The sequence below is a fragment of the Colletotrichum chrysophilum genome (genome assembly GCF_026319265.1).
Source record: "Colletotrichum chrysophilum strain AFK26 chromosome Unknown scaffold_64, whole genome shotgun sequence".
Lineage (NCBI taxonomy): Eukaryota > Fungi > Ascomycota > Sordariomycetes > Glomerellales > Glomerellaceae > Colletotrichum > Colletotrichum chrysophilum.
Genome location: NW_026517351.1, coordinates 37,092 through 52,274, shown reverse-complemented (window position 1 = coordinate 52,274; position 15,183 = coordinate 37,092). Strand labels below are relative to the sequence as shown.

General features: G+C 52.4%; 5 protein-coding genes across 5 annotated transcripts; all 5 read left to right on the top strand.

Moving 5' to 3' along the window:
* Nucleotides 1-1,336: 1,336 nt before the first annotated feature.
* COL26b_007727 (uncharacterized protein) lies at nt 1,337-1,897 on the top strand (the record flags this gene model as incomplete). Its single annotated transcript, XM_053180512.1, has 1 exon — nt 1,337-1,897. One exon carries the CDS (start codon nt 1,337-1,339, stop codon nt 1,895-1,897), a length of 561 nt encoding a protein of 186 aa, XP_053035505.1.
* A 2,416-nt stretch (nt 1,898-4,313) lies between these two features.
* Nucleotides 4,314-6,849, top strand: COL26b_007726 (uncharacterized protein; the record flags this gene model as incomplete). Its single annotated transcript, XM_053180511.1, has 3 exons — nt 4,314-4,412; nt 4,549-5,635; nt 5,684-6,849. The coding sequence occupies 3 exons, from the start codon at nt 4,314-4,316 to the stop codon at nt 6,847-6,849; spliced, it is 2,352 nt and encodes a 783-aa protein (XP_053035504.1).
* Nucleotides 6,850-8,969: 2,120 nt separating this feature from the next.
* Nucleotides 8,970-9,962, top strand: COL26b_007725 (uncharacterized protein; the record flags this gene model as incomplete). Its single annotated transcript, XM_053180510.1, has 1 exon — nt 8,970-9,962. The coding sequence occupies one exon, from the start codon at nt 8,970-8,972 to the stop codon at nt 9,960-9,962; it is 993 nt and encodes a 330-aa protein (XP_053035503.1).
* Nucleotides 9,963-11,004: 1,042 nt separating this feature from the next.
* Nucleotides 11,005-11,750, top strand: COL26b_007724 (uncharacterized protein; the record flags this gene model as incomplete). Its single annotated transcript, XM_053180509.1, has 3 exons — nt 11,005-11,342; nt 11,483-11,647; nt 11,696-11,750. 3 exons carry the CDS (start codon nt 11,005-11,007, stop codon nt 11,748-11,750), a joined length of 558 nt encoding a protein of 185 aa, XP_053035502.1.
* Nucleotides 11,751-12,417: 667 nt separating this feature from the next.
* RPT5 (26S proteasome regulatory subunit 6A) lies at nt 12,418-13,965 on the top strand (the record flags this gene model as incomplete). Its single annotated transcript, XM_053180508.1, has 4 exons — nt 12,418-12,734; nt 12,792-13,207; nt 13,260-13,894; nt 13,945-13,965. 4 exons carry the CDS (start codon nt 12,418-12,420, stop codon nt 13,963-13,965), a joined length of 1,389 nt encoding a protein of 462 aa, XP_053035501.1.
* Between the last annotated feature and the right edge of the window lie 1,218 nt (nt 13,966-15,183).

Below are 15,183 nucleotides of genomic sequence, written 5' to 3'. Positions count from 1 at the left end.
GGTACCTAAATTTGGTTTCAACCGGACGGAATGGCGCCGTGGCTGAAAGAGCGCATGTGTTCTTGTCCGCCAAAGCGCCACATCGCATGAAGTCTTACCCAGCGCGTAAGCCCCCGGAATGAACAAGGAAGCAAACTTCCCTCGGCGCCACGGCCAAGCTGGTCTAACGTCGTGTGTTTCGACCCACGTCGCTTCACATGGCTAAATTCTATGTTCTTAGTGTCGTCCACAAGGCATTCTCTGCTCCCTAAGATGTTTTTTTTTCCCTCTTTGTCTATCGGTTGTCACAGCGGCTTCCCTCACAACATCCAGTATTTTATTGTTCCCGGATCGCAAACGGCCAGCCACTTTCAAACTTGGCTGACTTTGCCATGGTTTCAGCATGTCTCAGATCTGATCGACACCGTCCCCCAGGCTGACTTCACCGCGTGCAGAACAGAGGCATCCCAACAAGAAGAACAAGCGAGTTGCCAAGTGATCTTTGAGGGACGTACGTCTTATTGGATGCTGGATGCTGAGTGGTTGAAATACGATTCTGGATGGGATGACACCAAGGTCCCAGACAATTGCGCATAGTCGGGCTTTCAAACTTCGCTAAACAGTCTTTTCTGGTCTGGTGATGGGTTTAGCTCAAGCCAACATATGGGTTCTCTTTCTTTCGTCATATTTACGGTGCTTAAGAGCGCTCCAGTTATATGAAATAAGCATAAGAAAAGCTGTTAGGGAATCATACTGTGAAGATTGGGTACCCGGACGACAGATGTCGATTGTTCCCTTCAAACCGCTATGTTCTTCGTCACTCCAACGCTGCAGATTTCTAGCATCGAAACGTAGTCTTTGCAACTTATCTCGGGATTGTAGGGGTTGAGGCAACCAGGAACTCAATTCTGACACCTTGTCCTGTCAAATACACATGAGGCCCATTTCCTTTGATATCTTTTGACCATATGGGCCCCAAATGTAATGTTCTATGATCAAAAGCATTCTTCGCCAGATTTAATGTGGTAGCTCTTAGTTCTTTTGCACTTGGACTACGCCCATTGTGTTCAGACAGAAACCGCGGTGCACGAAGAAGCCTGTTCTTTGAATTGATAAATCTTCATTTTCATTGTTCTGAGGACGACAACAAGAAGGCCATTCAACTGCTTGGTCTTTTACAGAACCAAATAAGTTCATTGACTCGAGTATGAAATTTCATCCAGAACTTACATAACTGGACCAGTCTGCCTTCGTCTTCCTTCAAGTCTCAGAAGCAAGTCACTTCCAACTGAATCAATTGAAGCAACACATACCATCAACATAACTCAACACAAACTCTTCACAAACAGCCAACACGATGTCAGACACTCTCGAGAGCATGCATGGTGGCGCCGGATACCATGCCCGCTGCATGCAATGGTTGGAGGATAGCAAGCCATCCGATGCTCCGGCCGACTTCTCCAACTCCTATCCCAATAAGTCTAAGATCAATAATCGTAGCAACACCATTGGATCCCCAGACGTCTATGAGCACTCGGAAATTGGCAACACTGGAGTTGCTCGAGTTGGATCCTTTGGGGGCGGCCGTGTCAAGCAGCTGGTGGCCGGCTACGAGGCCCGTTCTCGCCGGACCGAAGAACTGGCCGATGAGGCCGCACGCCGCAAGCGAGAGACCACTAAAGCTTTGCAATCGGCCGCTGCTACTAATATTTTGGACGGAGACGATGGTTTCAAGGGTGTGGACCAGGCCGCAGGCACACCCTCAGAGGGAATTTGCAAAGAGAAGGCCTCAGACTTGGAGGACGACAACGGCGAGTTGGAAATAGCTGGTATCAAGTCAACAAGGGATCAGATCTGGACTAGGCAAGCAACATCCACTTCATCTAGTAGCCTGCAGGTCAGGTCTACTGGGGTTTGAAGCTTTTCAGGCCCTTACCCTCCTTTGCTCTTTCGGTCTTTGAAAGCCTGAATTCTTCAACTTGTGATAAAGGCTTCGTTGAATAAACGTCACTAAATTTGCACATATTAAACTTTCGTCGCATATCATGTCCCTCTGCCTGCACGTCTCTCGTATTCTTTCTTCCACATGACACTGTAAACTGCAAGCTTGTAATCGAGTTGCTTCCAATCCCAGGGGATCGTTTGGCTGGCCAGGCCATTATCCATGGACCTTAGTTATGACGCAGGAGCTATGGTCAGGTATCACAGAGACCAGGCCTTGGGTGCGTCATGAAATAACGGCTACTGAGCATTGTTCATCATTAATGGCATTGTGTGAAGCCACTTGTGATATGTTCTGAGAGATATGGTTGCCTATATATGAAGCCATGTTGTCCAAGCAGAACTTGAATGGTCGAACCATTATCTTCTTATTTCTTCTCTCCCGCATCAGAATCCAATGGTCAGTATCACAGTCGTAACCCAGAAGATTCGATCACCAGTAATTTGTTCGAACGACGTCCAGAATGGCCGAGAACGAAGGCAACTCTTTCTTTTTTCCGAATCCTCCCACTGAAAATAATCAAGAACTCGACGACAAAGGCGAAAATAGACGAGATTATCATGAGACATCTTCATCATCCGCCATGGATGACAGTCATGACTGGTCATTTCTAAGTGATCCTGATGGCTCTTTTGAACTAATTTCGGAGAGAGATGCGAATTCATCACCCTCATTACGTTCCCTCAGAAGCGTCCGAAGCCTTGGAAGCCTCGAACTTTCACCTCCACTGGCCCTGTCAGACTGGGGCTCAGATGACGAAGCCAGCAGCAGCGGAAGCGATGTATCACTGCGAAGCAGCCGTTCCGCCCCGGACCTGAGACAATTGCAGCAGCTTCCACCTGTTCCAAAACTGGACTATAGCAAGCATGGTCCTGCTCTGGAGTGGTTTATGTCTCAAACCTTCCTGGATGACAGCTGGAAAACACCTCCAGATTTCACCACTGAAGTCGTGGACAAGCGTGCCCGAGCCCCTTTTCCGAATTTTGTATTTGAAGGATCGACTCGAAATCATCGACATGATGCGTATTACAACATCTTGCTTCGTCGTCGAAAGATTAGAGATCGTTACAAGGACCGCGAGCTCCGAAATTTGGGTAATACGCCGGACTGTGACTGGCGCTGGTGTGGTTTCCCTAACTGCGAAGCGTCGACATGCCGGTACACCATTGAGTTCAATGACGGCTTTGGCATTTTTGCACACAAGATCCTATGCTATAATGACAAGGGCTCCAGGAAAGATGTATTGAGGGCGCTCTTATCCGACTTTGAGAGTATAGCTGAAGATTTGGGAGCTGGAATCCATGATCTTGTAGCTTTTGCAGTTTCCCCGCCGATCCTCTGCGCCATGGCTGATTGTGTTCCAACGTTTTTGGACAACGACGGCAACAAACGAGGGACATTCATATCCGTTAAGGATATTAAAACAGCAGAAATCAACTTCGAGGAGATTATGGTCTCTATGTCAAGGAATAGTAGGGAAGAACAAGCTCGGTTGCACAAGAAAATCTGGGCCAACGAAGGCCACGCGGTGTCGAAAACTGCCCCTGAGTTGGTGCTTGAGTACTTCATGCGAGCCGAAGCATGGCGTAAACGACAGACTGAAAGAGGTTACCCGTGGAATTGGGAAACTGGAGCTTCGGTCGGCATCTTCAAGATTATACTCGGCACGTTGAGGCGCCAGTTCGAGGACGGCCGTCTGATTTTGAGTGATGGGTCTCAAAAGGGGTTTGTGGAAAAGACATGGAGGCAATGGCTTGATACGTATCGTCCTTGGAACGATCGGAGGGTGGCTATTCTGACAGAATTGGAGGCCGATTGTACAGCGAAACGAGGAAAGGCCGACCAGACAAAGCACACTCATGAAGGGGTCGGCCAGAGTAAGGGTTGGTGGTGGCCCAGTCGACCTAGAGCTGCCGGCGTTGATCTGACGCGAAATCACTGAGTTTCAGAGCTCAAAGGTAAAGAACTTGTTTTGTATTTCATCGAGCTTTCTGTCGAGTTGCTGCCTCAGCTGCGTGACTCCCATGGTGATCCACCCGAACTCGGGATGAAAGGTGAGAAAGACAGTAACGACTGAGGACTCCTTCCTCCTACCTCACAAAAGGTGAATGGTTTTTCTCCGTCTTTTTCTACTCAACCACAGAAAAGGTTTCCCTGCCTTCTTTTCGCAATTTTTCGTCTTTCCACACAGCAACGCAAATTATCCTTGGTCGGGTCGGCCGCGCCCCGCGTCTCTTGACCATCCCATTGCTCGTATCCTCCTGAAATCGTTTCCAACGTCTCAGTCCTCGCCATCTTTACGCTACTCTCGCCCGTCCAGAAACCCATCGAGATGGCTTCCGGCGGTCTTTATCCGACCCCTACGCCCTCCTGGTTCACTCTGGCCGACCGCCATCACCTCGAGCGCGTCCTTGACGTGTCAGGCTACTCGGTATGTCTTCTATTACGTTTAAAGGCTTCAGACTGATGATTGGCTCCGTTGTCAGCGCAAGGGGAATAAAACGGCAGACACCCTCGATGAAGAAGCTCGGCGAAATCTCATTGAGATTGACTACCACCTTTTCCAGGATGGTCTCCCTGACTACTTCGACCGCTCAAAGCGCTACGATCGGCAGCCTGGAGACCCGCTCGATCGCATGTTTGCTGCGCTTCCCACGCCGGCCGATGACGAAAAGGTCACCTCTCCGGACGTAAAGCTTGAGAAGGGTATCGCTGACTACAACCGCCGATTTGTACTCGCCCTTTGGCCTTACGCGAACTCCTCACTCCAGCGTGTCGTCCAGATTTCAAGCGACCCCAACGCCCATGATTACTGGTGGCTGACGCGGTTTGCCTTCTCTCTCCACGAACGGTCTGATCTCTCCATCCGTTGCACCTTCAGCCAGCTTCTCGGTCAACTCGCTGTCTCTGGCACTATTCCAGTCAGCCCGGCCCCCGTCGCCGCCGATGAACTCTCCGTACCTGGTGCCTATCCTGCATCTTCTTCTTCGAATGATGCAACCGAACTATCCAGAAAGCAAGCCTGGCTTCGATACACTCGATTCATCTACCAAGGACGACATGACGAGGATTCCGACAACTGTTTACATCAAGTAGCTGCGAGTACAAAGTTGAATGATCTTCACGAGCTCTTTGATGTGAACAAGTGCGCTTTCTGTCACGTTCGCTGCGCCAATTCACCCAATAGGTTGCGGCACTGCTCAGGCTGCCACATCGAGGCATTCCGCTACATAAGGCGCGCCTATTGTTCGGAGAAGTGCCAGAAGGCAGATTGGTCAAACAATCACTATTACGCTTGCCAGAAGCGAAAGCACTTCCTCCGCGCCGTCGACATGTTACGTGCGGTGGCTCAAAAGTTCCAGAGCTTTACCTATTCCGAGCTTTTTACTGATGCGGCAGTGACGATGAATCTAGATGGAAGAGGAGACATGCCCGCGACCGAAGACCTGGCTGACAAGATGACTATGAAGAACTCTCGCACCGTTTTCTCGTCAACAGTCGCAGCTTGTGGGCCCTGGCTTGGTCGAGAAGGTTTGGACTGGAAGGCATGTCTGAAAACAGCGGACCCGGATGTCAAGAGGAAGCTTTTAGCGTGGGACGCTACCGACAACATCTACTACCACCTTCAGGGTTTGATATACCTCATCCTTGCGCGTAGGTGACCTTTACCCTCATCTCCAATTGTTACAGTATGCTGATCAGCAGTAGCACACTGCGATGCGATTGTCGAGATGACCGTCCTCAGTCGCAACGCTGAATGGATTGCTTCCACTGCCGGCGACATATCGCGCGAAACCAATGAGTTCCAGACCTCAAAAGGCAAAGATCCTATGTTCTGGCCTCGCCCAATCCTCAGCTGCCATATCAGAGGCGCCTCGACGGAAGAAGGCGTGTACGTGATTGACCTTCTTGGTTCAAAAGTTGGCCATGAGCACATTGTGCTCCCATACGATGCTTACGTCAAGTCTCGTCATGTGTCTTGCCTGTCCTCGGTGCCCCTTTACCCTACCAAGAGATGGGTTCCTCATCCTTATCCTGTCGAACAGAAGGGCCTCGTCGTCACTCGCGACGGTATTTCAGAGGCTCTTCGGTCGTCGATCATGAGATACTTCGCCCAGCACTGGGCGGACATGAAGGGGCCAGGGCACCTGGCCAAGTTGAAGGACGAGCCGTACGAAGTCTATCTCCAGCACTTTCTGAAATTGACAGATAAGATTCTGGAGGACGCTACCGCAAAGAGTCGTGCTGCCGGCCACTGCCAACGATACCTCCACCACGACCCCAACCCGTATTCGCACGAGTACACGATCGGAATGACATGGAGAGAGGCCGAGGTTTCTGTCTACAAGAACGTATGGATGAAAGCCAATGCGCACAAGACTATCATGGGTACCATTAGCGAGCAGAACAAAAGACTACCGGCCGGGTCGGAGACGCGCCGCCTTGTCCTTATGTGGATCGACCGGTTGGTGAAGCACCGCCAGAAGCATCCATTTGATGCCGCAGACATCCTAGGATCGAAGCTGTCCAAGCACTACAATCTCGCTGGAGATTTTGGTCTCGAAGAGACACGTGCGATCGAGTCTTCGTTTCTACAGTGGAGCGGTGTCCCGAAGCGTGAGGTTGAGCGATTCTTCACCTTCTGCGAAAAGATGCTCGGTGGCAACAAATTGGACGGCCCCATCACACCTGAGCTGTTCCGCACTCTGACGAGCCCAAATGGAGCAATAGACTTCATGAAGAATATGACCCCAGACGAAGCTCAGATGTTCCTTGGTATCGGTCACTTGATGATGAGCCCAAATGCATCTGATACCATTGAACACCTGCAGGCAAAGCTCCACGGCCTGAACATTGCTAAGAAGTGAAGGCTCAGTATTCTTTCAGAAGAGAGTTCTATTGGTTGGGGGACTTGATGCCGGAAACTTGGGGTCAATTTGGGGTTTCGATGGCGCGGCAAGCCAGCATCTGTATTTAGGTAGTCTGACGAGCATTGGACTCAGTGTAGTCGTGCTTATGTCACGTGTGTAATTCGTACATTCAGGGAAACTTCAACCTCACGGTCGCGTGAGCTGTGTTTTCTGTATCATACCAACTGTTCTTGGTTCCTATCAGGTTTTTGCTCGATTCCCTGTCGTCTCTATTGTCCCTGTCGTCTCTACTGTCCATGTCGTCTCTACTGTCCCTGTCGTCTCTACTGTCCCTGTCGTCTTTGTCGTCCTTGTTAAATGGCGTGATGGATGTCAAGTACTTCGAAGAGTCTATCCTCACTGCCAATTCTTGCTTTACCTCTCTATACTAGCTCTAAAAAAGATGGCTTCTTCACATGCCTCTCGTGTCGGCTCCACCCAGCTGATGCCCAACCTAATGCTTACAAAGTTCTTCTTGAACAGGCGGCTATTCATCTCGTCCATCTTTGTTTCAAGTAGTTCCCTCAATGCCTTGTTATGATCTCCGGCAAATCTGCGATCTAACCGTGATCTATCATTGCGGAGTCGTTTGGCCAACTCCTCCCATGATGCGGTCCAGAGGAGTGCCGTGTATTCGTTGAAGTCCCGACCAGACTTTCCTGTGTTCTCTCGGACGATGGAGACCATTGACTCGAAGGCATTTGTGCCATCGAATCCGTCTAGCTCGCCACATAGGACGGCAATGCCTTTCGCAATTTCTGTGATTGGTGCTGTTGGCTTTGGTCCGAGGATGCTTTCGCCACAACGACTAATATCCTGAAGACTGCGCGATGTCTGCCATGCCCAGAGCTGGCGCTCTTCCTCATCTATAGCCTGGATCATTTCTCCCCAGGTCATGCCTTTGCGACGCAAGTGCTCGCATCGGAAGAACTCGCTGACCTTCTCAACAGCACCGTATTTTTGGAAGGTGGCTGTGAGATCTTTTCGGCGGCAGCCGAGGTATTTTAGTAGGTAGTGCTCTCGAAGGATCTGCTTAAGCTCGACAATCAAGTCAAAATATCTGGTCTCGTTTCTGAATGCTTCCTCTAACTTATGTGTGGCGGTCCTCTTTAAACACTCGCTGGTTAGCCTCCTTTCTTTCTTGTGTGCCCATTCGATTCCTTCTGCTGACGCGGCAAGAAGGATTGAGGCAAATCGTTCGCTGTGGTGGGTGATCCATCGACCACGGATTCGGAGATGCTTATCAGCGAATTCCAAGTTATCCAGAAAATAATCAGTAGCGTGCCTGAAATAGCGTTCGTTGACAGCCATATTTGTTCTTGTTGTGGTGGTGGTAGTCATGTTTATTACTTTTGAAATAGAGGAGATTAAGTAGCAGAAAGATGTCTTCAGTTTGTAATGGGTGCGATGATAGATAAGATCTGGGAAAAGTCTTTCAGTGCATTGCGTCAATCTCTTGGTCTTTAAATGGGTTTCCTAGAGTCAACGAGTAAAGTTTTCCAAGCCACAATGGTGCATGGCACCAAAATGGCCGCAACCTTTCTGTAAACAGCCCCCATGTCTCTTTTTCAGTTACTGAAGAACAACTTAACGTGGAGTTCTCATAATTCTGCAACTTGAACGTGGGTTATGAGACTTCAACCCTTCATGGTAGACGCGGCAGCCATCCGAAGACGCGGCCCCACACGGCCGGACCAATGCCGGACCACCTAGAAAATACCGAGCGACCGTGTAGCTGGTCTCATATTTCAGTGATGGTCATCTTTGTTCTTCAATTTTCCCCATTTCGTTCGACTCTTTTCAGAAGCCTTTGCTCTTCGCTGGGGTGGTGTCAGTGAAAACATCATCGGGTTGACGGGTCGTCAAAAGGGTGTGGGTGATTGGCCAATCAGATCAACCTCGATGATGGTGCACGGACCACCAGAAATTTGTCCGATCGAAGTTGAAGCTCGAAAGCTTCGTCGACTTTTTCCATCACCAGCATATCCAGCGGCAGGACAGGCACATCCCGCTCACCAGACACGTACGATGACCTCCAAACCCTCTCCGCGACCCATTTACTGACTCTATGTTGCAGAATGCCGCCTCGGTTACCAACACAGGCCGCCCGCGCCCTGCGCAGGCTGGCGACCCCCTCCACCCCGATCGCACGATATCTCAGCACCACAACTCCTTACCTCGCGGCCCCCTCAGCAGCAGGCCCCGGCAGCTCCTTTGCTCGCATGCCCGCCGACTACGTCCCCGCGACAAAGCCTCCCTCCGCTCGCCCGCCCGAGACCCGCAAGTCGCAGCTCATCCGAACATACACCTCCCTCCTCCGCACGACACCCCTCATCCTCTTCTTCCAGCACAGCAACCTGACCGCAGACGAGTGGTCCGCCGTCCGTCGCGAGCTCAACAATGCCCTCGACGCAGCCACGCCCGAAGGCTCCCCGGTGCTGGGCAGCGACGTCCACCTGCAGGTCCTGCGCACGCGCATGTTCAACGTCGCGCTGAAGCTGGCCGAGTTCTACGACCCCGAAGTCGCCAAGGCAAACCCGAACACGCAGCAGGGACGCAAGGGCCCGCTGGTGCACGATCTGAGCATGGCGGCGTACGAGGCGATGAAGAGCTTTGAGGTGCCGGAGGACTCTGCCTACGCGCAGATCTCGCCTTTGCTGTGCGGACCGACGGCGGCGCTTGTGTTCCCCGCCGTGTCGCCTGCGCACCTGGCTGCCGCGCTGAGGATTCTCTCGCCCAGCCCGCCCAAGTTCCCGGCGCCGACGAGGAAGAAGAGCCCGAGTTACTACGACCCGCTGGTGCAGAACGGTCTGCAGAAGTTGCTGCTCGTTGGTGGACGTGTCGAGGGCGACGTGTTTGACGTGGAGGGCGTCAAGTGGGTTGGTGGCATCGAGGGTGGCCTGGACGGCTTGAGGGCACAGCTTGTGTACATTCTCCAGAGCGCTGGTCTGGGTCTTACGAATGCCTTGGAGGCTGGCAGCAAGAGCTTGTGGCTGACACTGGAGGGACGGAAAACGATGTTGGAGGAGGAGGGCAAGCCGGCTGAGGCTGAGAAGAAGAAGAGCGAGTAGATGGGAGGGAGTGTATGATATTCCTGTAAAAGTCTGTATTATCAGGAGACGACGGATCTCTACTATAGAGTTGATTCATGATATTCTGCTGGTATGGAGGTGATTTTGGAGCTTCGACGTGCCAGCAAATTGGTTGGTCGGCAACTCTCACGTTGTTGTCTAGGAAAGCTCGGTTTCCTAATAGAAATCGCCTATCGATTATGTGTCTATGGTAATCCTTAAGTATACCGGCGATAACGACGATGCCGGTAGAGAAGACGATGACAGCGGCGGTGATCACAAAGAACCTACAAGCAATCTGGTCGTTGTCACAGCTTACTAGGTACTTAGTATTACTAGGTTACCAAAGCACTGATTTCGCTTCCCTTTCACAGAAAGCATTGAAGTGTATTATTGAATCCACATGAGAGGGGGCGGTTCAAGCGATAACAAGGGTGAGCCTTCCGACGATGCATGTCCGTCACAGGATAGTGTCTTCTGGTTTGTTGTCAAGAAACAAGCCAAAATACGGAAACATATAGCTGGTTGACGGGAGTTTAAACAGACGAACTTTCTTAGCCTGGCATGTGTCTGGGTTTGGCTCTCGTCTTAGATTGTGCCTCAGTGACAGACTGACAGTTGGGAGGGATGGTGCAATTTGAGTGGTGGTTGCGGGGTGCAAGCCACTAACATGACCGCTGCAGGTGACCTGCATGAACGCGCCGTCGGACCGAAAAAGACCCCTAATTAAGCTTGAGGCGTAAGCTCCAGCGGGAAAAAGGTTGCGAAGGTGCCTCGAGTCCAGCGTAGGTAGTGTACCTGACGCCATGCCATTGCGCGTTTCTAAGCTCTCCAAATCGGCCAGCTGACGTACCTCTCCATTCGTACTCTCTCCACGCATTCCTCAACAACATATCACCATCAACACGAACACCCCGCAACCACGACTTGCTTTGATCGTCGCACCCTCGACGTCCGTTCCTTTACGGCGAGCTGAATCTTCGAGCAAACATCGAGCGCAGCCCCGCTCCGACGAGAAGCGCCCCGGAGACCGAGCATCACGATGGACTTCGCTCCGTACCAATCCTCCCCGCCAGAGCGCGAAAGAGCTCTCTCCCCGCCGCTCGCATCGCCGCGCGCCTCCGGCGACTTCCGACGACCGTTCTCGCCCTACAACCAGCCCTCGCCGCCGCCCTTGCAACACCCGCAGCCTCAGCGCGGATGGCAAACGAGCCTGCCTGGGTCGTACCCTTCGGCGGACGCACATCGGGAGGGCGTGAGCGAGTTTGACACGAGCTTGGGGATCCGGTTGGACTACGAGGCCGCTTTGGCGTACCTGGCCTTCCCGCCACTTGGCGCCATCCTGTTGTTGATTGGGGAGCGAAACAGCGACTATGTGAGGTACGTGGAATGGGACACGGCGGAGGCATCTCGAGGTCCTGATCATTGACCCGCGAAGGATGGCAACATGGCCGACCCCGCGATGCCTTTCAGTGGGCATGGGTGGCAGATGGTGTACAAGTTTCTGACAGGGGGCACAGATTCCATGCGTGGCAGTCGGCGCTGCTCTTCACGGCAGTCATGATCTTCCATTTGGTCTTCCTCTCATGGTCCGCATTTCTCAGCTGGCTCTTCTTCATCGGGGATGTCTTCATGATGATCTGGCTGGCGCTGAAGGCATACCAAGATGCGGATACGCTGGATAGGTATGTTCATAAGCATCCCAAACAGGGACGTGCGCTTACAAGTCGCAGGTTCGAAGTCCCCATCATCGGGGCGCTGGCCAGCCGTATTTTGGACGACGAATGATATAATGAAGGAGCATCCTGTTGTAAGATGGCAGCTATGCGGTGTAATGACTGGTTTTATGCATTTGCGCACATCATATACCCTTTTAGTCGGTGGAAGATGGAAGAGCGTCCACGGGTGCGATGTCTAGTCTGGAGCTTGGCCCTGCGTCAAAATTGGGCTGGGATTTGGTTAGATGCGATAGCGAGCGACAATATCTTGTGTCGATTCGTTGGGCGAATTTTCAGAAGCAAAATAGAAATCAAAACATTCCATGGGATTAAAGAGGCGTAGCTCGTTCTTGATTTCACTTGGTCTTGCTTGCTATTGCAGATACAGTGCTGAGTACCGTATAGACACAGTCGGTGCACAGTAGCCGGATCCGGTCGGACTTTCCTCCTAGCGCTTTCCGGCCTGGCCACTCCGGCTGAACGCACAGGGCAGCTCCAGGCCAGGCTGATTACGCGACTGTTGCTTGCCTTGAGAGAGTAAGGTAGCTCGAGCCTCACGACCGCAGCTCGGAAGCTGTCCCTTTCAGACTCAACAAAACACCCACCTCACGACGAACAACGGCATTTCACCTCCCATCGCCATCACTCCTGACGCATTGACGATAGACACGGCGATTGTTCTCTACTTGACGATAATTTAGCACTTTTAATTCCGTCCGCCCGCACACCCCGCCACCATGTCGACCCTCGAGGATCTTGAGGATCTCGATCGTCAGGATCAGAACGAGAAGAAGAGAGATGATGGCGACAAGGACAAGGACAAGAAGAAGCCCACAGCCGAAGGTGATGCCGACATGAAGGATGCCGAGGAGGACGAGGAGGACATCCTGGACGACGAGATCCTGAACCTCAGCACCCAGGACATCCAGACCCGCAAACGCCTGCTCGAGAACGACTCCAGAATCATGCGCAGCGAACTGCAACGGTTGACGCACGAGAAGGCTACCATGGGGGAGAAGATCAAGGAGAACCTCGACAAGATTGCCAACAACCGGTATGCCCCTCCATCCAGCTGGTGATGACGAAATGGCTGACTTGCATGCTCCACCAGCCAATTACCCTACCTCGTTGGTAACGTCGTCGAACTCCTCGATCTCGACCCGACCGCCGAATCATCTGAGGAGGGCGCCAACATCGATTTGGATGCCACCCGCGTCGGCAAGTCGGCAGTTATCAAGACCTCCACCAGGCAAACCATATTCCTTCCGTTGATCGGTCTGGTCGACCCTACGACCTTGAAGCCCGGCGACCTGATCGGAGTCAACAAGGATTCCTACCTTATTCTCGACACTCTGCCTGCCGAATATGACAGCAGAGTCAAGGCTATGGAGGTTGACGAGAAGCCTACGGAGAAGTACACCGATGTTGGTGGTCTGGACAAGCAGATCGAGGAGCTCGTCGAAGCTATTGTCTGGCCCATGAAGGAGGCTGAGCGCTTCAAGAAGATTGGCATCAAGGCGCCGAAGGGTACGTTACAGTAGCGCTATTTCGTTGGACAAGACAATACTGACTTCACCAGGTGCTCTGATGTACGGCCCTCCAGGTACCGGAAAGACGCTTCTTGCCAGAGCTTGCGCAGCGCAGACCGATGCCACCTTCCTTAAGCTCGCCGGTCCCCAACTGGTGCAAATGTTCATTGGTGACGGTGCTAAGCTGGTACGAGACTGCTTTGCTCTCGCCAAGGAGAAGGCCCCCGCCATCATCTTCATCGACGAGTTGGATGCCGTCGGTACGAAGCGTTTCGACAGTGAGAAGAGTGGTGACAGAGAAGTGCAGCGCACCATGTTGGAGCTTCTGAACCAGCTGGACGGTTTTGCGTCAGACGACCGCATCAAGGTCCTGGCCGCCACGAACAGAGTCGACGTTTTGGACCCCGCCCTGCTTCGTTCAGGTCGTCTCGACCGAAAGATCGAGTTCCCCCTGCCGAACGAGGAGGCCCGCGCGCAGATTCTTAAGATCCATTCCCGCAAGATGAAGGTTGACCCCGCTGTCAACTGGGGTGAATTGGCTCGCAGCACAGACGAGTTCGGAGGTGCCATGCTTAAGGCTGTCTGTGTGGAGGCTGGTATGATTGCCCTGCGTATGGGCAAGAACAAGATTAGCCACGAGCACTACGTGGATGCCATTGCCGAGGTGCAGGCCAAGAAGAAGGACGTAAGTGTTATAGCGAGCCACGTGATTCCAATTGTACTGACTTGCACCAGACGGTCAACTTCTACGCTTAATCCATCCAAGTGTTGGATGCCGCTGGGTATCTGGGTTTATTGCTTCTGGCGGGATTGGGGCATAGAGGATTCGAACGCGATAGACAACATTGTACGATTACCACGGACACTCAAGCGGCCCTATAGGAATGGAAAGCAGGGTTGGCGAGCCAGTATGATCCGGATCGTGATGCCGTGATGTTGTTGTTTGCAGTGCATTCGGGTCTACTGACCATCGAACAGTGAGGCCTCTCGCCAAGTGGCGAGTATGTTGGGCACTATTGCCGTCTAAACACCACGAAGCAGATGGGAGAGTGCCCCGAATTACTGTCGTCAAGCTCGAAGATCACCAGAAGATACGCGTGTCAGCAACAACGCGCTTGTGCTATGGGGGCCAGATCGACGAAACGCCAGGAACATCGCGGAGTTGCCGCTCCTCGAGATTACCGCAAGGCGAGACCTTGTCGAGCTGATGACGATCGCATGCGAGAGTCTCGAAGGGCTTGGTAGCGGTATGGCTTTGATGGCTGCACAGATTACCTTCTCACTCCGTACTACCTTGGTTGTTGTAGGCTCTCACTACTTCATCTCGCCATGATACTACACCGTTACGTACACATCGGTCTGTTTGGGTACAAGCAACCACCAGAGTCAACGCTCCAGCATTAAGCAGCCAATTGAAATGGCCAATGGCTAGCCAAGTGGTTTAATGCCCTTTGCGAGGTATAACGCGTGGCGCTATCCCGCTCGCCGTTATCCGTCCTCGAAGCGCTTGTCGGCGGCGCAAATAACACGACGTCGACCGTTGACCTTGTTTTGGACGGGCGATCGTTGCTGTATCTGGGGTCGCCTCCAGGGCGATCGAGGGGACAGGGGGCCTCAAGATGGCAGTCATGCCCTAGCGCCTCAAGTGCGGCTTTTCTCCTATTTTCCTTTGCAAGATTGATCTCGGTTCGCTCATTTGGGAGCTTGGCTGCCTCTGCTGTGGATGAATCGGTGACGATGGAATTGCGGTGCAGAGGTGATGAGAGGAGTGATTGGGGTGACATCGCGGGAGGCGAAATGTGCGAGCCCATGCAGCAAGGCGAATCAACCACCCCGGCCTCTCTGGCGCTGGAAACATGGTGCAGGCGGCAGACTTCTCTGCACGCAGTAATGCAGTGTCCCAAAAAGTTGTGAGTTGCGAGTTGTCTCTTTGGGTGGTGTGGTATTGTCCCGTCGTTGGGGGACGTCGCTGCG